At 48.5% G+C, this 21,297-nt stretch overlaps 4 protein-coding genes across 5 annotated transcripts; 3 read left to right on the forward strand and 1 right to left on the reverse strand.

Moving 5' to 3' along the window:
- The first annotated feature begins 2 nt into the window (after positions 1-2).
- On the forward strand, positions 3-7,491 carry LOC9657804. Of its 2 annotated transcripts, none has more exons than XM_024683230.1 (25): positions 3-176; positions 232-312; positions 371-508; positions 580-690; positions 742-792; positions 840-940; positions 995-1,070; positions 1,127-1,264; positions 1,316-1,543; positions 1,598-1,676; positions 1,744-1,841; positions 1,892-1,975; positions 2,037-2,111; positions 2,194-2,241; positions 2,290-2,385; positions 2,436-2,665; positions 2,716-5,915; positions 5,972-6,051; positions 6,103-6,186; positions 6,238-6,309; positions 6,358-6,461; positions 6,509-6,637; positions 6,689-6,806; positions 6,853-6,935; positions 7,011-7,491. In XM_024683230.1, the coding sequence occupies exons 1-25, from the start codon at positions 6-8 to the stop codon at positions 7,420-7,422; spliced, it is 6,087 nt and encodes a 2,028-aa protein (XP_024538998.1). In that variant the 5' UTR covers positions 3-5; the 3' UTR covers positions 7,423-7,491. The 2 variants fall into 2 exon arrangements, with proteins under 2 accessions (XP_024538998.1, XP_024538999.1); XM_024683231.1 differs by having other exon boundaries at positions 7,014-7,491.
- A 63-nt stretch (positions 7,492-7,554) lies between these two features.
- On the forward strand, positions 7,555-11,034 carry LOC9657805 (glutamine--tRNA ligase). Its single transcript, XM_024683173.1, has 22 exons — positions 7,555-7,728; positions 7,783-7,833; positions 7,881-7,961; positions 8,021-8,114; positions 8,167-8,262; positions 8,315-8,376; positions 8,433-8,522; positions 8,570-8,803; positions 8,848-8,903; positions 8,952-9,042; positions 9,094-9,180; positions 9,224-9,421; positions 9,469-9,567; positions 9,626-9,757; positions 9,807-9,943; positions 9,992-10,088; positions 10,138-10,215; positions 10,273-10,373; positions 10,423-10,525; positions 10,583-10,672; positions 10,728-10,860; positions 10,916-11,034. The coding sequence occupies exons 1-22, from the start codon at positions 7,606-7,608 to the stop codon at positions 10,996-10,998; spliced, it is 2,316 nt and encodes a 771-aa protein (XP_024538941.1). The 5' UTR covers positions 7,555-7,605; the 3' UTR covers positions 10,999-11,034.
- Positions 11,035-11,390: 356 nt separating this feature from the next.
- LOC9657806 (signal recognition particle 54 kDa protein 1) lies at positions 11,391-12,199 on the reverse strand. The gene is made up of 3 exons (XM_024682911.1): positions 11,788-12,199; positions 11,610-11,680; positions 11,391-11,480 (listed from the first exon to the last, which is right to left on the reverse strand). Exons 1-3 carry the CDS (start codon positions 12,197-12,199, stop codon positions 11,391-11,393), a joined length of 573 nt encoding a protein of 190 aa, XP_024538679.1.
- A 2,178-nt stretch (positions 12,200-14,377) lies between these two features.
- LOC9653124 (flavanone 3-dioxygenase 2) lies at positions 14,378-15,699 on the forward strand. The gene is made up of 4 exons (XM_024683138.1): positions 14,378-14,621; positions 14,688-14,926; positions 14,989-15,310; positions 15,381-15,699. Exons 1-4 carry the CDS (start codon positions 14,436-14,438, stop codon positions 15,612-15,614), a joined length of 981 nt encoding a protein of 326 aa, XP_024538906.1. The 5' UTR covers positions 14,378-14,435; the 3' UTR covers positions 15,615-15,699.
- Positions 15,700-21,297: the final 5,598 nt, after the last annotated feature.

The raw sequence follows: 21,297 nt of genomic DNA on the forward strand, positions 1-21,297 counted from the left end.
TGATTATGGAGCAGCAGCCAGAGCTGGATCCTCGCCTCAAGGCGCTGCCGTTCAAGGTGCGCGCATCGTCGCGCGAATCGGCGTCGCAGAAGGCGGCGTATGTCCTCGATCCAGATCTCCGGACGCATTGGTCGACTGGGACGAATGCTAAGGAGTGGATCATTCTCGAGCTGGAGGTCAGTGTCGCGAGTAGTGAGTCCTTTGAGCTTCTATAGTGAAGATTTTGCGCAGGAGGCGTGTCTATTGTCTCACATTCGCGCGCACAACAAATCGGTGCTGGAATGGGAGATTGCCGCCGGGCTCAAGTTTAAGGTGTGGCATTGTTATCTCTTTCTCTGTATTTTTAAGCTCGGTTTGTGTGATTTCTCAGCCGGAAAGTTTTGTGAAAGTAAGGCCACGCTGTGAAGCTCCCAGGCGAGACATGACGTACTATGCGGGCTACACACCATGCCGATTCATTCGGATTTCTTGTCTTCGTGGAAACCCGATCGCCATTTTCTACGTCCAGGTCGGAACTAGTCTTTGTTTTCGTTTTCTATACTTCAACTGACATAGTGATGTTTTTCTCTTTCTTTGCAGTTGATGGGCATTCAAGTTCCTGGTCTAGAACCAGAACTCCAGCCTGTTGTTGACTACTTGCTCCCACGGATTATTTCCCACAAGCACGAGCTACATGCCGTCTACCTTAAGGTATGAGTGAGTTATCATTTTTTCTGTGTAGAAGTTAACATGGAGCTGCAGCTTCTCCAAGACATTGCGAGCCGGCTATCGCCGTTCTTGATTCAGCTCGAGGTGAGAATAGTTCCATTTCAGCTGTTTCTCTGATGCTCATTCTGTAGAGCGACTTGGCGGTTAGCAGTGAAGCTATGGAATCAACTGTTAAGCTCCTGGCGATGCTTGTAGGTCCATTCTATCCAATTCTAGCGTCAGCTGGTGGAAGGTTAGATTCTTTAATAAGGCTAATACTGCGTTTTCACGCACTGTAGTCATACAGGGAAGCCGAGAAGACTGGTATAGATGAAACAGCTCGAACTCAAACTTCCGTATTTTCGGTCTCTTCGAATTTTCAGGTTGCATGCCGTAAGCTTTACATTCTCGTAGTTTATATGTTTCTCTCTTGTCTCAGGCACCTCCAAAACGAGGAAAGGGCTCTGGAGTTTCCCAGAAACCCGTGGGTCTACTTTTGGCCTATAGATTTGATGTCATTCTGTTGCTCTTGAAGGTGGCCAATAAAAACAGTGCTCTTTCAAGGATTTGTAAAAAGGTTTGAGTTCTCTCCGTTTGTTCCTCTAACAAAAGATAATTTCCTTTCCAGGTTGCTGTAATATATACGAAGCTAGCGGGTACAATTACTCACGACGCTGACTCGCTTGAAGCGCCCGTTTCTGATGCTTCAGCTGCTGCTGGTTCTGATTATTCGGAGATTTTTGGAGAAGAGTACAGAATTGTTGAAGAAACAACTGACATAACGAATGCTGGAATATTAGAAATCTCGTTGATTGAAGAGGGTCTTTTGCACGTTCTTTACTGCTTAGCTTCCCAGGTAACTCTCTTTTTTTCTCGGATTTTGAATAATTATGATTGGTGTATGTTGTAGCCTGTACTTTGTAGAAGGCTAGCCGATTCGGAAGCCGACTTGGTGCCAGTATTGCCGTTCGTTCAGGCTACTGTTGGAGGTGCTGGTCCTAATTTTGTTCCTAGTTACTTGTAGTTTTAATATTTCATTATCATCTTCTCTTTCAGCAATCCGTCCTTCTTCCACCTTGCTAACAGGCGCTGAAATAATTGATGAAACATTTTGGCCGTGGCAAGTTCCTCAAGTTCATGGCGTTGTGTCACACGTAAGAAATATCTTTCTTTTTATGTTTCTCATGCAAGCGGATTCTTTCAGGTGGTATCTTTGTCGATCTCGTTGGCGTATCGCCCACTTCTGGACGCTTGTTCCGGATACCTTGCATCATTTTCTGCGGCGCATGTATGATAAACTTTTTTTTCGCTTTAATCGTACTTATCAGAACTTGTGATTTTCTCTAAAGGAGAAAGCGGCCTGTTTGCTGATCGACTTATGTACCGGCCCTCTTTCAGCGTGGTTATCCATGGTTATTTGCAAGGTCAGATGCTTCTTGTAAGTTTTTCTTTCGTTTTTGTATTTCTGGTTTTGTACCTGGGATTCAACGATTTTCATTAGTGCAGGTGGATTTGGCTATCGAGCTCCTTGAAGATGTAGCCGGCGTCATTCAGGTATAATAATCTCATCAGCTCTATTTCGTCTGAAATTATTTGCTGCAGGCTGGCCATAAAAGTGTGAACAAAGCGCGTGCAGCTTTGCTCTACGTAATGCTGGGACTTTCTGGTTATGTGGACGAACTACTAGAGCAGTACAAGGTGAAGCACTTGTCTCATTCACTCTTGTGACGCTATTTTCTTATCTCTAGGACGTGAAAACCAACATTTTGTTTCTTATCGAGATTTTAGAACCTTATCTGATGCCAGCATTGACATTTACCGAAAGTACAATTACATTTGGCGATATGTCTACAATGCTATATGAAAAGCGAGACCAAAATTGCGCCTTGGCACTTGATTTTATCTGCGCCGCGGTCAAAAGGTTCTCAGTTCTGCCTGCTTTAGAAGTGGAATGGCGACAAGGACGTATAGCACCAAGGTACTTTTTTCTTCGTTGTTTCTTTCTGATGTAGCTTCTTTCAACGGCAGTGTATTGCTTTCTATTCTTGCTCCACACTTGGCAATTCCTACTGGTTTACCGAGTCAGGATGATAATACCGTCGCTGATTATAAGTTTGGAGTTGTTGGCGAGGGAAACGATAGTATCGCTGCTGCTGATGAGTCAAACTTATTCTTCATTTCTCCAGAACTTAAGGGGATGATGTTGGCTGCTGACCGGAAAGCAGTGGATTCGGATGGAACAGCAACGATTGTAGCCGATGAAAAATCTCCACTGGATCAAAGGGCCGTAGATCAGTATTTTGATTTGCAGAAGGACTATCTGCAATTGATAAGCCAGGCGGAACGTGAGTTACAAGCGTCCGAGTTTATCCGTTTTGCGGTCGAGCTGCACTCTCAAACAGAACAAAGTCCCGAAAGTCACCAGGCTGCGATCGATTCCTTACTTCTAGCTGCGGAGTGCCATCTGAATCCCGTTTTCATGGATTCACGCAGCGACGATCGGCAGATACTCTCCAAGGTTGGTTCAGGGAAGGACTTGGCAGCGGCAGAATCCATTATCGAATTGGAGGAAGAAAGAGACAAGGCTGTTCTGAGGATTCTCTTGCAAGCGTCAAAATGGGACTGCGACCTGGCACAAAGCGTGGGAGACGTTGGCAGTGCCGAGTTTTCCAACAGTCTATCGGTGGATGCCGAAGACGAGAGACTCCAAGATGCCGCCACTATTGTCCGCCAGCACCAAAGTCAGCTATGCATGTTCTTCGTTCGGCAGCTCCAGAGGGACATGCACAACTTGTACGACGTTTTACTACAGGGCCTCCTGTTCGTTTTGGAGACGAGCACTGGGCCGCTGGTGCCGCCTGGGGATCTAGTTGGGGTTATTCTCAAAAGTGCGGAGCGGCTTAACAAGTCAGTGGTTTTGGAGCACACCCGCGCAAAAGATGGATACTCACAGCGACGCATAGCTAATGCTTTTGCGATACGACGCCAGTGGGCTTTGCTCAGCCGGATGGTCTATGTCGCTGCTGGAAGGCCTTTCAGAGGGAGCGATATTTTCGACGGGGGATCAGCACACAAGGAGCTGGTTCCAGCCTCTTCGTGGCTTCAAGAAATACCGAGGTTTGCCTTGTCAACTTTTCCTCTTGTTCGCTACATCGGCTGGATGTCGTTATCGATCTACGCTCAGACATATCAAGAAGCCGGTCTTCTTCTGGCTTCGTCACTTGAACAGCTTACTGGCGCCCTTCTCATTTTCTCCGACGAGCTCACGGCCTTTGGTCCCGCCAACCGATCATCAAGTAATGAAACTTCTGAGGAGTTTGATGCGCAGATTAAAGCACCGGGTGCAATGGCAAAGCTTGATATCGTGAACTCTATCGACACTCAAGAGTCGGCTGCTTCGGTACTCTATCCAGAGTTCGACTCATTCTTTCCCAAGATGAGAACACATTTCCAAAGATACGCGGACATACTACTGGAATCAGTTCGCTCTCAAATCAAGTCTCTTGCTCCTGCTAGTGTACCCGATCTGCTGGGATGGTTTGCGGAGGTCTGTTCAGATCCGTTTCCTCAACACAAGGATGGTAGCAGTTACTCCGTGAAAGGATTTGCGGCAGCCAACGTGAAACGCATTGTTCTCCAGCTGCTAGAGGTTATTGTGCTAGAGCATATGGAGGCCATCGTACCAGAGATGCCAAGAGTCATCCGTATGCTCCTCAAGCTGTGCTCGAGCTCGTACTGCGACATGTTCATGCTGGAATCCGTGATGAGCGCTTTGCAGCCGCTCGTTGCGTATGCTGCGGCAGCCGGAGGATCAAGTTATGGCGAAGAGCTTCGCGAGTCTTTCAGCGTTATATGCTTCGGTGCTTTGCTGGATGCGCTAAAGAGAGGACCTCAAGACAAGCAACAATCTGTCGAAGGACCGCTCGTAATCTACTTATGCGGCTATCTTCTTCCAGACATCTCTCCGGGTATGCGACCGGGCTTTTATTCTTCTCTTTTGAGCTGGGTGGAGTCGACAAAATCCTGTCCTCCCGCTGCTTGTGGGAAATACGTTCTCGCCTTCGACAAGATCCTGGTAGCACTTTGCTCGCTTATGGAGAACAGCCTTGGGGACGGGGAGCTTTCAGTTTATCGTGGCATGCATTCCATGCAACCGCTGAAGCAGGCTCACCCCGACTCATCTGGTGCGGAGCAAGAAACAGACTTTGTCGAAGTTGGGAATGCCGTGACTGATGACGACGGCGTGCTGAGTGAAGGTGACAGCCTTGAAGGCAGATATGCCGAGCCGCCATCAAGCTGCAGCCCAGACTTACTGGATGACAACGTGGAGAAGTTCCTGCAGGCACTCGGTCCCGAACTTGAGGCCGCATGGAAGCTCCATCCTAAACTTGCTGCGACGGCCGCAAGTACGAGAGCGAGATGTTTACTACTGGCAAGTTATCTCCGCCGGCGGCACCAACACGATGGTCAGCAAGATTTTTGGCACTATGCTCTGATATCCTTGACGGACTCGGTGGCTATGCTGCAAAAGGGTCACTGCTGGCAAGTCGCTGCGGCAACAATGGACTACTTCCTGGCGCTACCATCGTCACTGCACGTACACATGGTGCTTGCTGAAGTTTGCTCCATCCTGCAGTATCAGTGGTCGCGTGCTCCCAGACTGAGCTGGAGGTTATGGACTGTCAAGTGGATGCCACGGGCTCTTCAGCATGTAGGCTTGGAGATCTGGAAGCCAGCAGCATCCAGTTCGCTTGCTCCTCTTCTGGCAGCGATGCTCGAGCATCCCGAGCCAGAGCTGCGGTCAGGGGCATTGCAGCAGCTGAGGGAGCTTTTAAGGAGGAATGAGAACGTCTCAAACTTGGACGTTCAAGTCGCAAGCCAGAGATACTCGTATGATAAGTTTGTGCGCAAGCTTGTTTCTGTTACCTGGGACAAAGTCACATTCTCGGCTGCGTCGGACTCTCTTTTGGGACTTAGACAGCAAGCAATGGAGTTGCTGCTGAAGTTCATTCCTATGGCAGAACCACATCAGCTAAAGACGTTTCTCAGCACAATCGACTCGTTGGTTCCTGGCACGACGTCCTTGCATTTTATGAGATCGGGCCCATACACGAACCTCGCGCTATCTCTACTAGCACGGGCATGCATCTATGCCTCACCAGAGGATGTCACGTCTATTCCTGCTAAGGTTTGGAGAGTTATGGAAGAACAAACAAAAACGAAACCAGGTAAGCAACCAAGTTTGTTCTTCAAGATTTTGACACAAGTTTTCTGAATGGTACAGGAACGACGTGTATGGAAGCTGGACGACGTCTCTGCCAGGTCTTACTGGAGTTTAGGACCCAAGGGAATGTCGTGAAAGAGGTAGAATCTTTTTATGAAAAATTGAGAGCTCTCACAGTTTTTTACTTCCAGAATCTAGAGCAAGCACTACTGGGTGAAGACATCAAACGTCCAAATGATCCAGGATATTTGGCTGTCAGGGACTCAGTACTAGAGGTAAGATACTTAGTTCTTTGCTTTTCTCTCACCAAATGAACACTTCTTCAGGTCTTTGCTCGCCTTTCAGTTCTGCGTGATAGCCCAGACGCGCGTGATGCAGCCGCAGCAGAAGCAGCCAAGGTAATGAAATTTTGGTCTCTCTAACAAAGATCATGCGGGATTTTATAGGAGCTGGAGGAAGTAAAACTGGAGCTGGAGATGCTGGAAGGAAAGCGTCAGCCACAAAGTTCCGCAAATGACCTCGAACAACTTAAAGAAAAAATTCTTCAAGAGTAAGCAGTAGAAAGTTCATTGTCGTAAAACTTCAGAGTGCTTGTAGGCAACGTGAAGAATCACGACAACAAGTTGCGATCAGAAGAGAGCGTCAGCGAATGGCAGAGCGGGATCGTCAGATTGCGTTGGATGAAGCGGCACACCGGGAGATTGTAATCCTGCAAGAACTTGATAGGTGGGCCTCTAAGAGATTTCCATGAGTCATTTATACATCTTTTGATTACAGGGAGCGAGCAGCAGAAGCTGAACGGGAGATTGAAAGGCAAAAGGCTTTGGAGAAAGAACGCGAAAAGACGAGAGAGCTGAGGCATGTAGTAGAACTGGAAATGGAGAAACGCTCACAGGTAAACTCTTGCCAGTTTCGTTTCTTACTTACACTCGAGAACACAGAGAGACTACCAAAGAGAACTTGAGCAAGGAAGCGCGCGGAGCTCGCGGAGAGACTACAGTGCCTCGACCACCTCTGGCAGCAGGTGACTTAAAACTTCTTCTCCGCTTCTTCCCAATCCATGTATCTTCTATCCCAAATGTTAACACGCATCTTCTAGTAGACCAAGAGATCGCGATCGCTACCGCGAGGGCGCGCGAGAAAGTAACAGCAGCTCGAGGCCGGATCGCGAGAACGCAGTGACTCCACCTCCAACGCCACCCCCAGGAGCCGCGGCAGCGTCGGTGAGCCCGACCAACGTCCATCTAGCAGCAGTGGCAACGACAACAGCATCGACTCCAGTGCTCATGACGAACAGCCGCGGCTATCCAAATCCAAACGCTCCAAGCTTCCAGCACCAGGACAGGGCCTACGAGGAGCTCCTGGGAAACGGCGGTGGCATCAGCGAGTACGGGGAGATGGTCGACGAGAGGCAAGCGAGGAACTCCTCGCGGCCTCGCATGATAATGGAGCGCGCGAGCAAAGAGAGGAGCGATGGAAGACGCGAAGGGAAATGGGAGAGGAAGCAATAGCAAATGATAGCAAATGCCCTCTTGAGGTATTCCATACTGGAATTTGAATTTGAAAATTTGAAATTTGAATTCTCGCGGGAAATCTATAAGGCCGGCCTGTTTAGGGCTCACGATAAGAATATGCTATATGCTAGGGTTTTACAGAGGTCTAGTCGTGTAGGGCGTGGCTGCGCGAGCAGCGCTATGAGCGAGGCAATGGAGGCATCTGTGGAGCTCTTCTGCCGAATCGGTATCGAGGAGACCACTGCGCAGAACATTATGGTGAATCCGAAGGTCAGAAGCAGTGTCCTGGCTGTGATCAAGGAGGTAATTGCATGCGATTTCGTGTTTCTTCCAGAGATTCTCATTGTCGAAATTCAGGCTGGTGTGCAAAATGGCTGTAACAAATCGGTTGGAAACGTGCTGTACACGGTAAGCTATCGAATTTTTCCTCCTCGCTTCTGAATGGTTTGTGGCAGATTGCAACCAAGTACCCGGCAAACCGTGCGAACGCTCTTCGTCATCGGCCAAAGTTTTTGAGCTACGTTACTTCTGGAAAGGTCTTGAGATGTTTTTGGATTTGATTCTCTGTGAGCTAAGACGTTATGGGATGTGGCAGATTAAGAGCCATCAGTTGGATGCAGCCTTTCGCTATTTTTCTTCCGATCCAGAAGAATTCCTGGTGGAAGATTTTGAGAGAGTCTGTGGTGTCGGTGAGTTCTAGTTCCGTTAGCTTTCGGTCACTGACTTCTTTCTGGGTGAAAGGTGTGGTTGTCTCTCCAGAGGACGCGGAGCTTGCTGTCGAGAAAGTGCTGGAAAAGAACAAAGCGAAACTACTCGATGAGCGCTACAAATTTAATGGTTTGCCCTTTAGTACATTCAGTGATCTTATTCTAATCTGGAGACTTTACAGTTGGGATTCTACTGGCACAAGTCAGGGAGTTACAGCCGTTTGCGGACTTCACATATGTCAAGGTATTGCTCGGGTAGCCTGATATATGTTTTTAAAACGTGTTTGTGTTTGCTTGTAGAAAGTGATAGACAAGAAAATGCATGAACTCCTGGGTGAGAGAACTGCAGAGGACGACGTGAAAACCAAGAAGAAAAAGCCAAAGCCTGAGGTGCTTATTGTCAGTTTTTAACGCGCTTAATCTTGGTACCAATGTAGGAAGTCAAGAAGGAAGAAATTCTCCCTGTCGAGGAAGTAAGCCCCTATTCAATATTCCCAAAACCGGAAGACAATATCGGAGTTCACGTGGAAATAAGATTCAGCGACGGAACAGTACTGAACCCAGCGAATACGAGAGCTATGCTTGAAAAGCATCTGAAGGCAACCGGTGGAAGAGTCTATACCCGTTTTCCTCCTGAACCAAATGGTTACTTACACATTGGACATGCTAAGGTAAGTGTCTTTTGTGTCATTAGTGTCTTGATTCTGTTTGGCAGGCCATGTTTGTCGATTTTGGATTTGCATGCGATGCAAATGGCTACTGCTACCTGAGGTAATCATTGAATTCCACTAGCAGGTTCTTATGTCTTTTCTACGGCAGGTTTGACGATACGAATCCAGATGCCGAAAAAGAAGAATATATTGAACACATAAAAGAGATTGTAGAGTGGATGGGTTGGAAACCGTTCAAGGTCTTTAAACATTTAATTCCTGATAGGAGTTTTTAACGTCGGTTCTTGCAGATTACCTACAGTAGTGATTACTTTCAGGAGCTTTACGAGCTTGCTGTAGAGCTGATAAAATCTGGTCACGCCTATGTTGATCATCAGGTAAGAAATATGGCGCGCTTTATTTAACTGATTGTTTCTATAGACGGCAGATGAGATAAAAGAATACCGTGAAAACTTCAAGGAAAGCCCATGGAGGAACCGGCCTGTAGAAGAATCTCTGGATCTTTTCGAAAAGATGAAGGCTGGGTTGATTGAGGAAGGGCAAGCTACACTGCGAATGAAGCAAGATATGAAAAACGAGAACTACAATATGCTGGACCTTATTGCTTATCGAGTAAAGGTACAGGCATGCTGTTTATGTTTTATTTCTGAAATAGTCACTTACAGAAAGCATCACACCCTCGCACAAAAGACAAATGGTGCATTTATCCAAGCTACGACTTTACACACTGCATCGTCGATTCATTGGAAAATATATCCCATTCGGTACGTAGAGAATGTTTTTTTTGTTTTGTTTGTTCTGAATTGGTTCTTTTGTTTGTAGCTGTGTACTTTGGAGTTTGAGTCCCGCAGGGTATCGTATTACTGGCTGCTAGACAGATTGAATCTATATCTACCGTATGTATGGGAATATTCACGGCTGAACATGACGAATAATGTGCTGTCTAAGCGGAAGGTAATTTTTTTTCCCTACTGTGCGCGCTTTGACCTCCTCATCCTTGCAGCTAAACCGATTAGTAACAGAAAAATATGTGGATGGATGGGACGATCCTCGGCTTTTGACATTGGCTGGTTTACGTCGACGAGGAATGCCGGCTACTGCTATCAATGCTTTCTGTCGGTCTATAGGCATCACGAGGAGGTAGATTGATGTAAACTTCTCGAAGGTTTTAACGCTTCGTATTTCCAGTGACAATCTTATAAGAATGGATAAGTTGGAACATTTTGTTCGGGATGAATTGAACAAAACTGCTCCAAGAACTATGGTGGTTCTCCATCCACTGAAGGTACGAGTAAAAACTTCGTGAGGTTAGAGTCACTTTATTTCCTCCTTAGGTTGTTATTGAGAATCTGGAAGCTACTGAAGAAGTGGAAGGCAAGAGGCTGCCCGATGACCCGTCGGCTACGTACAAGGTTTTCTGTGGATTGATTCCTTGATGGTTTTTTATTTTTTTCCTTTGCATGTTGTAGATGCCATTTACAAGAGTTGTATATATTGAGCGCTCCGACTTTCGGACGAAGGATTCCAAGGATTTCTACGGGCTAGCCAAAGGAAAATCAGCCTTGTTGAGGTACGCTTTCTTGAAGTTGGAACAATCACCTTAGAGCATTCGAGTGCAGATATGCGTACCCCATCACGTGTGTCGACTATGTGTGCGATAAGGATGGCGAAGTCATTGAAATAAGAGCCACGTACGACGCCAAGAAAAGCATCAAGCCCAAGGTCTACTCTGTGCACTAAATCTTGTGCTTACTAATCGTTTTATATGTTCCTTGGCAGGGCGTTCTCCACTGGGTTCCCGAACCTGCTGAAGGAGCGCGCCCTCTCGAAGTTGAAGTGAGACTCTTCGACAGATTGTTCCTGTCAGAGGTATGAGAACGTGTTAAAGCGGTGATAACTCTCTAGTTTGATCATGGCTGTGTAGGATCCTGCGGAACTCAAAGACACTTGGCTAGAGGACCTCAATCCCCATTCAAAGCAAGTCATACACGGGGCATTCGCTTTGGATAATCTGCGGACGGCGAAGCCGGGGGATAGGTTCCAGTTCGAGCGAACAGGTACTTAACTTCCTTTGGCTCAAATCGTCAAATCGTGACAATTCGGATTATGCAGGATATTTTTGCGTTGATCCCGACTCCTCGGCGGAGAAACTAGTTTTCAATCGTACAGTTACACTGAAAACATCGTATCCATAGCCATTATAAGTTGATCAAATTGTTATCTCGTGCTAAGTCCATGTTGCAAAGAATATACAGAACAGAGAGAGAGTCCCTATCTACATGCATTATTCCGTCCCTCAAAAGATTGTTTGGACATCCTTTATCATTTCTATCTTGGCAATTGCTTCATCAAAGTTTGGAGCCCTCCCATTCCACTAAATTGCTTCACCATGTTTGCCAGCAGCATCTTACTCTTTCTGCCCCTTTCTTGTTGAGCTTCAGGCCTTTCATCTGTTTGGACATTGTTTTTACATTATCAACGCTAGTCCCCGAGCCCTTAGCGATTCAGAGTATACGAGATCCCAACAAACTCATTCTGCAATTCAATACCTTAGTTTTGCATTCAAATCAAAGCCAGAGTTTGAGAGTCAGCTTCGTTTCTCGTAGAGTTTTCTTAACTGTTGAGTGTCAAAACTATGCACATTTACGTTGTTGAATCCTGGAATCATGGACATGAGCTGCGCACACAATCAGAAAAAATAGTGGTTCTCGAGATAGTAAGATCCTTAGAGATCCCATGCTAGTAATGTTCTCGATTTGATCGCACAAGAATTTAAAACTGATGTTTCCATCCACCAAGTTTACACCAACTCTGGCTGCAATTCACTTGGAACAACCTCTTTGATTTTCTCAGCAAAACCAGCTATATCTCCCATGTCTGGAGAGACATGTGGAGTCGAATCAGAAGTTACCGACAAAAGCTTTTTCTCTACTGGAAAACCAAAACCTTGGCAATTGTCAAGGTTTAAAGGAATAGTTACGCACTAAGAGCTCCGCCACCTTTTGCATGGCCATCCATCTTGGTGATTATAACAGCACCGACCTTAGCGCTCTCTATAAAGGCCAGTGTTTGATCATTCGCAGCTTGCCATATGCTGCTATCCATGACGAAAATGATCAAATCGGGGTTCTGTAAAGTTCGAGAGCAAATGCTAAGTATCCTCAAGAAAAAGACTCTAGCAGCGGCAAGCTCCTCATTCTCTTGTTTGTGTCTTCCACTTGTGTCAAGAATGATCAAATCGTGCTTCGCATCGGCGAACTTCCTGACGCCCTCTTGGGCAATCACCACCGGGTCTATCTCCGAGGGGATCTTCACCTTCGTGGCGTTCTGCTTTAGCGGATCGAATGCTCCAGCCCGGACGGTGTCCGCACAGGCTCTTCCCACACCCACGATCATGACGACGTGGTTCTTCCGGCCGGAGTTCATGGAAAACAGCACACGATATTAGATTAGATTAGATTAGGAATGCAATTAAATACTAAATCAAAAGGACAAAAAAGCCCTAAAAGGGCATGTGGCGATCATCCTGCATTATAGATCGACCGAGGCGCTGGATGATAGCATTCTTCCCTCCGATTGAAATGCACGGCCCTCCAGTGGAATGCGAAAGAAATAAAGCATTTGGTCGCCCTCCGGAAGTTCTTGCGAGTTCTCTATTTTTAAAACGCATTCATCCTATTCTATTCTTGTTTTTCTTTGGTTCTGGGTGCTAATTTCAAGTCTTTGGTTCTTGTATAGCTTGGAACCAAAAAAAAAAGGAAGATGAGAGCTCTGCTATCATCGTCAGTAGCAGCAACTTTTCTCATCAACCTGGGCCTCACCTCCGGCGATGGCGCACCCAAACAAACAGGTGGCGGCCATGACGAAGAAGGTTTCGCTGTAGCACTTGGCACCGTGGCACAAGAGCCCGGTCTCCAGCGTGTCAGGGCCCCGATATCTCCTGGCTTGTCGATCGTAGAACACACCCGCAACTTCCACCGACAGGACGAACGTCCCAATCCCCTTTGCGATGTTTGGGAAGCTCTGGAGAACTCCATAGTGTTTGAGCCCGAAGATCTCCGCGATGATGGTCGATAGCAACCGCCCACTGTCCTCCGGTGGCGAGGCCGATGATGATGGAGCCGATGTACAGCGCACCGGGAAGGCCCAAGGCGATGAGCAAGTTGCCGAGCACTAGAAAGCCAACCACAGCAGCGAAGACGAACGGCCGTCCAATGCCAAACTTGTGAGGAATATCTCGGACACGAAGCCGCAGCCGACTGCTCCCAGGAAGTCCCAGATGTTGAGGAGAGCCACGAAGATGTTCATCCTCGCGGTGGAGTCGCTCAGCTGGCCCAAGTTGCTGTAGAAGGTAGACACGGTTCCCAGGCCGCAGGAAGTTGCGATCACCATGAGCCACGTGTCGATGCTCAGCAAGGCGTGGACCAGCCTGTAGTCCTTCCCTCTCACCGGAACTTGGAACCATCTGTAGATGCAAGCGCTGGAAGCTTGAGAAGGAGAATGTCGACGACTTGCAGAGCACTACGGGTGGAATTCATATCCGCGATCTGAGTTTCAGACTTGTCAGTTGGCGGTGGTGTCTGGATGCTTTCAAGTTGATCGACAGACTCTCGTGGTGTCTGGATGCTTCGGAGTTGATCGACAACACCAGCACCGTTCGAATGTGATCAAAGCTCAGCTTGGACAACCAGAACAACCAGAAGTAGTACGATGACCAACATCGAGGCTGGAAGCCTGCTCGGTATGCTCCCCTCAATGACTGTGACGACGATGAGATAGGCCCTTAAGGCAAAGGTGGGGTAGAGGAACGAGCTGAGAATGGACTTGTCGCTGGACTTCTCGACGACAGGCCCAGGCCCGAGGAAGAGGCCAAGCAGTAGATACAGGAACGTTGGTAGAAGCCCAAGGAGGAGCAGAAAGGAGCTGACATGGAACTGGAAGAAAGTCTGGAACACAACCGCGAATGGCCAGGAAAACCATGCTGGTACCGAGATCCTTGAAGAAGCTGATGGTATTGACGGACTCTTGCTTGTAACACAGGGAGATTTTGAGCGCCTGCGAGAACAAGCTGAAGCTGGGCCTCCGGTGCATGCTATCAGGTAGAAGCCCGACACTGCGATGACCCAGCGATTGCTGGCGATGGAGAAGAGCTCCCTCGCCATTGCTAGAGCCATTGCCGACTTTGCAGGTAATAATCGTTTCTTATGCCTTTGTCTTGTTCGTATTGCAGTCCATGTGACGCCCCGACTGCAGCCGTCGCTTGCGTGGACGATCTTTTCGTTTCTCAGTGCACACTAGAAAACGTGACAATTGCGAAGGTTCATGGATTTTTCTGGTGGGTCAACTAAGTTGAGCTTTGACGCTTGATGTGGATCCGAGGCAGGCCACATGTGGACGCTGGTCAGATCACGGATACGGAAAAGTCCACAAAATGGTCTTGAGCGGGGGCGGATCCGGAATCGGCACAATGGTAACGTTCTTAGCATCTTCGTGCTGCCCACTTGAAAATCTTATTTTTTGCAACTATATAAACAGAGCACTGGGTGGACACTGATATCCGCATCTCAAAGTTGAGAAAGCCTAGCATCCAAGCATATTTCGATTTCCATCTTTGAAGCTTTCTTTCCCATCCATGGCTGGCATCAAGGCATTTGTTGACAGCTGCAACGGGACGCTGGACAGCGTTCCGGACAGATACATGATGCCGAATGGAGCTGCCGATGTCTCCCGGTACGCGGTGCTGCCGATAGTCGATGTGGCGAGCAAGAGCTTCGAGAGGGATCTCGTTGACGCTTGCGCAAAGTACGGAATGTTCTACGTAAGTTTTCAAGAAGTGTCTTTTCCTGTAGTACATGTTTGCTAAGTGGGTGTATTTCTTGTTCAGCTCAAGAACCATGGCATTCACACCGAGGATGTGATGAGGTGCGCTCTCGAGTTCTTCAACTCGCCCAGCGAGGACAAGATGCGGTACTACACCGAGGAGATCTTCACGCCCGTCCGCTACTGCACCAGCATGATGCCTTCGAAGGAAGAGAAGCTCGAGTGGCACGACCACCTCCAGATGTGGCTCAAGGAAGAGTCCCTCGGAGCGCACCCCTGGCCCGCGTTCCCAGCCAGCTACAAGTCAGTATCTCGCTCCTTGATTATGGTATTGCTCTAGATTGCTGATGCTCTATATGCAACAGGGACGTTGGATCTGAGTACGCCAGAAACATCTTCAAGCTCGGAAAGAGGATGCTGTTGGTCATGTCTGAGGGACTTGGCCTCCGCACAAGCCGTCTTCTGGAAGCATTCGAAGACATGGTTCTTCTGACGAGAGCCAACTTCTATCCGGCTTGCCCGAATCCGAGGCAAGCCTTGGGGATGGAAGGCCACACCGACAGTGGTGGCCTCACGTTTGTGCTCCAGGATGGAGTCGGGGGATTGCAGCTCAAGCAAGGCGAGGATTGGTACAATGTGAGGCCACTCGAGGGAATGCTGGTGGTTAACATGGGCGATCAGCTAGAGGTACGAGCAGTTGAAAACTTTTTGAGAAACTGTGGATTGATCTTACTCTTGGTTGGTTGTCTTATATCAGAAGCTGAGCAATGGGAGATACAAGAGCATACTGCACAGGGTGATGGTGAACTCGAAGAGCTCGAGGCTGTCCGTTGGGGCGTTTCTTGGGCCGTCACTAGATGCGGAGATCAGCCCGATTCCAGAGCTGGTGAGCCAGGAGAGTCCGGCAAAGTACCGCAGCAGGACTTACAGGGACTACATGCACGAGGTGTACACGGAGCACTTCTCCGGGAAGAATGTCTATGTGGCTTGAGCCTTGGATAGTCATAGGCACCAATTTTTTTCTCATCTCACAGATTTTTGCTCACAAGGATCTTAATGTGATAAGCCACATACGAAATTTGCTCCCTTGACCGACTGTGTGCTGCCTAGAAGGTCGTAAAAGGTTAACAATCAGACTGTGTGCTGCCTAGAAGGTCGTAAAAGATTAACAATCCGACTGTGTGCTGCCTAGAAGGTCATCAAGTTTAACAATCTGGGAAGGAATAAGAGAAATTTTTGTTAACAGGTGTCTCATTATATAAATAATTTATAGTTGAATTTTGTAACGTGGTCCTAAGCGCCAGAATTATATGACAGGTGTGGATTGAAAGTACTATCCAAACACACAAAAAGCAGCACTTTCCCATCAGGTGTCCACTCTTTTTATTTTCATTGGCTTTAGATTGTTAGCTGTGTCAAGTCCAGTGAAAACCACACCGACAATCAACTATAGAAAATTAAGTGAGCTGGGCTGGGAGATGGAGGAACGTGAGCGTGGGAATGGAGGGAGAGAGAAGACTTCCACAACAAACTTGCAAACTTGTTTGCTCAGTCTCATGCTTTTTGTTGGGCACTACGAAACTGCCAAAACAGAATATAGAATAAAATAGATTATCCAAAGGAAACCTGAAATATACCACATACAAGAGGTAAGGTGTGAGTACAAACCGACCGCAGATAGCTGGGAGCACTATGTGCTTAACGCCCTCCCTGCAAGCAAATGAAACAACGCCCCTGTAATAGCAAAAGCACAATGTATCAAGTGTGCTACACACTCCGGCATACCTGTAACTTTATGAAAAGGAAGACAGAACAGATTTTTTTTCTTATTCGTTGGCACATTACAAGCTCGTTTGCGGATTGAAAGTGTACAATGGACACAAGTGCATCAATCCGAGTGGTGAAAACGCTTGTATACGTAAACTGCTTGGTAAAGAGAACTTGGACGAGTCAGCCTCTCGTCCTTCCTATATTAACACATACCCAGCACTCTGATGTTCCCACCAGATCCTGCAACTCGTCATTCATCCTGCAAAAGAACCACCGATGTTTCTAAAAAGTACGCTGTACATATCTTACTTTGAGAATGCGAGCTCCAGAGCTCTCGGTGTACCACACTCCAGAGATGCTCGAATGCGATCCATGGGTCGAGATCGGCGTAACTTGAGAAGTTCGAGTTGTGGTGCACATCTGTTACCTTCGGAAGAGCTGCATGGAAAATTACTACAACTCGCCTCCATCTTCACTGCTGGTGTGCACCTGGAAATCTCTCAAACATTAGGAATTTTGATGTGGATGTGGGAGTACGATTGTGTCGAGCGCCCTTTTTGGAGGGTGGAGCGATCGCGCGTGGGCAATGCAGTGCCTAACACCAGCGAGGATTCAAGATTATATGAGCAGGTTCGTGAATCTTCCCGAGGAGCAGCGGCAATGGGCGGAGAGTGTCTACTCGAATGGGGAAGGATTGGAGCTTTTCCTTTTCCAGGTGAACGCCATCGAAGGCGAGGGCTTTGAGTTGTATAAAGAGACCCTGGAGGCGATTGCCGCAGGCGCGCTGCTGGATGGCTCTCAAGATATGAGCCAAGAGGCTGAAGCCCTGCGTTGCCTCCACAGGGCATTTGCACACCAGCTCCAAGGAAGCAATCCAAACTTGGCACCGAGGCTGAGCGCTTCTGGCATTCTGGATGCGCACAGGTGCCTGATGGGCTCGAGCAAGCCAGACATCGCCAGGAGGCTGAGGCGCGAAGACGAGATTGCCTTCACCATGACGACACTGAGCTTGCCGCATGTTTTCATGTGGCCTTCGGACGTGGAGGGAGCTCTTCACAGGCTCGTGGATGCGGAGCTAGATGAGCTCTTCGCGAGAGATTGTCAAGACACTCTTTTAAAACTATTTATTGTAAACACCAATGTTGCCTATTTCTAGAGGAGATAGAGGATAGAACACCGAGGGGAGCATACCGAGCAGGCTTCCAGCCTCGGTGCCTTTCGTTTGATGCTGGTCATCGTACTACTTGTGGTTGTTCTGGTTGTCCAAGCTGAGCTTCGATCACATTCGAACGGTGCTGGTGTTGTCGATCAACTCCGAAGCATGCAGACACCACGAGTAATTCCTACATGCACTACAACGTCGTCTCAGATGGCCATGTCTTCTCTGATCTCGGTAAAGATCACACGATCGATCCACGCTCTTTTCATGACTAAAGTGTCAGCACGCCACCTTCCTCGCTACGATCGAACTCCTGCTCTTTTCGAAGCATTCCCGGTAGTCATCCCCGTCCACAAAAGGAGGGTCCTGCTTCATACTTTCCACCAACAAGGTATTCGGGAACGGCGCAAGTGACTGCAATAGCTTTGCGAGCAGTACTCCCCCGATCCTCCCATTCCCGTCCTTGAAAGGATGTCAAACTCGAGGAAGAACCGTGCCCCGAGCTTGAGAAGTATCTCAGTCCGATGACTGTGACAACGATGAGATAGGCCCTTAAGGCGGCAAAGGTGGGGAACGAGCTGAGAATGGACTTGTCGCTGGACTTCTTGACGACAGGCCCGGGCCAGAGGAAGAGGCCAAACAGTAGATACAGGAAGGTTGGTAGGAGCCCAAGGAGGAGCAGAAAGGAGCTGACGTGGAACTGGAAGAAAGTCTGGAACACAACCGCGAATGGGCGGGAAAGCCATGCTGGTACCGAGATGATGTTATTGACGGACTCTTGCCTGTAACACAGGGAGATTTTGAGCGCCTGCGAGAACAAGCTGAAGCTGGTGAGCGTGCCTCCGGTGCATGCTATCAGGTAGAAGCCCTGACCCAGCGATTGCTGGCGATGGAGAAGAGCTCCCTCGCCATTGCTAGAGCCATTGCCGAATAATCGTTTCTTATGCCTTTGTCTTGTTCGTATTGCAGTCCATGTGACGCCCCGACTGCAGCCGTCGCTTGCGTGGACGATCTTTTCGTTTCTCAAAGCACACTAGAAAACGTGACAATTGCGAAGGTTCATGGATTTTTCTGGTGGGTCAACTAAGTTGAGCTTTGACGCCTGATGTGGATCCGAGGCAGGCCGCATGTGGACGCTGGTCAGATCACGGATACGGAAAAGTCCACAAAATGGTCTTGAGCGGGGGCGGATCCGGAATCGGCGCAATGGTAACGTTCTTAGCATTTTCGTGCTGCCCACTTGAAAATCTTATTTTTTGCAACTATATAAGCAGGGCACTGGGGGGACACTGATATCCGCATCTCAAAGTTGAGAAAGCCTTACATTTCCATCTTTCATCTTTGAAGCTTTCTTGCTTACACAGTTTCATCCATGGCTGGCATCAAGGCATTTGTCGACAGCTGCAACGGGACGCTGGACAGCGTTCCGGACAGATACATGATGCCGAATGGAGCTGCCGATGTCTCCCGGTACGCGGTGCTGCCGATAGTCGATGTGGCGAGCGAGAGCTTCGAGAGGGATCTCGTTGACGCTTGCTCAAAGTACGGAATGTTCTACGTAAGTTTTCAAGAAGTGTCTTTTTCCTGTAGTACATGTTCGCTAAGTGGATGTATTTCTTGTTCAGCTCAAGAACCACGGCATTCACACCGAGGATGTGATGAGGTGCGCTCTCGAGTTCTTCAACTCGCCCAGCGAGGACAAGATGCGGTACTACACCGAGGAGATCTTCACGCCCGTCCGCTACTGCACCAGCATGATGCCCTCGAAGGAAGAGAAGCTCGAGTGGCACGACCACCTCCAGATGTGGCTCAAGGAAGAGTCCCTCGGAGCGCACCCCTGGCCCGCGTTCCCAGCCAGCTACAAGTCAGTATCTCGCTCCGTGATTATGGTATTGCTCTAGATTGCTGATGTTCTATATGCAACAGGGACGTTGGATCCGAGTACGCCAGAAACATCTTCAAGCTCGGGAAGAGGATGCTGTTGGTCATGTCTGAGGGACTTGGCCTCCGCACAAATCGTCTTCTGGAAGCATTCGAAGACATGGTTCTTCTGACGAGAGCCAACTTCTATCCGGCTTGCCCGAATCCGAGGCAAGCATTGGGGATGGAAGGCCACACCGACAGTGGTGGCCTCACGTTTGTGCTCCAGGATGGAGTCGGGGGATTGCAGCTCAAGCAAGGCGAGGATTGGTACAATGTGAGGCCACTCGAGGGAATGCTGGTGGTTAACATGGGCGATCAGCTAGAGGTACGAGCAGTCGAAAACTTTTTGAGAAACTGTGGATTGATCTTTGTCTTGGTTGGTTGTCTTGTATCAGAAGCTCAGCAATGGGAGATACAAGAGCATACTGCACAGGGTGATGGTGAACTCGAAGAGCTCGAGGCTGTCCGTTGGGGCGTTTCTTGGGCCGTCACTAGATGCGGAGATCAGCCCGATTCCAGAGCTGGTGAGCCAGCAGAGTCCGGCAAAGTACCGCAGCAGGACTTACAGGGACTACATGCACGAGGTGTACACGGAGCACTTCTCCGGGAAGAACGTCTATGTGGCTTGAGCCTTGGATAGTCTTAGGCACCAATTTTTTTCTCATCTCACAGATTTTTGCTCACAAGGATCTTAATGTGATAAGCCACATACGAAATTTGCTCCCTTGACCGACTGTGTGCTGCCTAGAAGGTCGTAAAGTTTAACAATCTGGGAGGGAATAACAATCATTAACAGGATTTTTGTAAGGTCAGATGAGGTGTGATCGTGTGATATGGATTGAAACTACTATCCAAACACATGAAAAACAGCGCTTTTCCATCAGGTGTCCACTCTTTTTATTTTCATTTTCTTTAGATTTTCAGCTGCGTCAAGTCCAATGAAAACCACACCGACAATCAGCTTGAACTTCGATAGAAAATTAAAAAACTTTTCCCTGCAGTCTTCAGCAAGAGCGAGCAAGGACCTCAGAGTGGCCTGGGCGAACGTGGGCGTGGGAATGGAAGGAGAGAGAAGACCACAACAATTTTGGAAACTTGTTTGCACATGCTCGAATGCGATCCATGAGTCGAGATCGACATAACTCGAGATGTTCGAGTTGTGGTGCACCTTCGGAAGAGCTGCATGGAAAATTACTACAACTCGCCTCCATCGCCCCTGGTGTGGAAATCTAGGGTTTTGATGTGGGAGTACGATTGGGTGGAGCGCCACTTTTGGAGGTGGAGCGATCGCGCGTGGGCGATGTAGTGCCCAACACCAGCGAAATTCTCGCCAGGATTCAAGAGAATATGAGCAGGTTTGTGAATCTTCTCGAGGAGCAGCGGCAATGGGCGGAGGGTGTCTACTCGAATGGGGAAGGATTGGAGCTTTTCCTTTTCCAGGTGAACGCCATCGAAGGCGAGGGGTTTGAGTTGTATAAAGAGACCCAGGAGGCGATTGCCGCAGGCGCGCTGCTGGATGGCTCTCAAGATATGAGCCAAGAGGCTGAAGCCATGCGTTGCCTCCACAGGGCATTTGCACACCAGCTCCAAGGAAGCAATGCAAACTTGGCACCGAGGTTGAGCGTTTCTGGCATTCTGGATGCGCACAGGTGCCTGATGAGCTCGAGCAAGCCAGGCATCGCCGGGAGGCTGAGGCGCGAGGACGAGGTTGCCTTCACCGTGACGACACTGAACTTGCCGCATGTTTTCATGTGGCCTTCGGACGTGGAGGGAGCTCTTCACAGGCTCGTGGATGAAACCAATGCGGAGCTCGAGGAGCTCT

Source organism: Selaginella moellendorffii, unplaced genomic scaffold (genome assembly GCF_000143415.4).
Source record: "Selaginella moellendorffii unplaced genomic scaffold, v1.0 SELMOscaffold_36, whole genome shotgun sequence".
In the NCBI taxonomy this organism is placed as follows: Eukaryota; Viridiplantae; Streptophyta; class Lycopodiopsida; order Selaginellales; family Selaginellaceae; genus Selaginella; species Selaginella moellendorffii.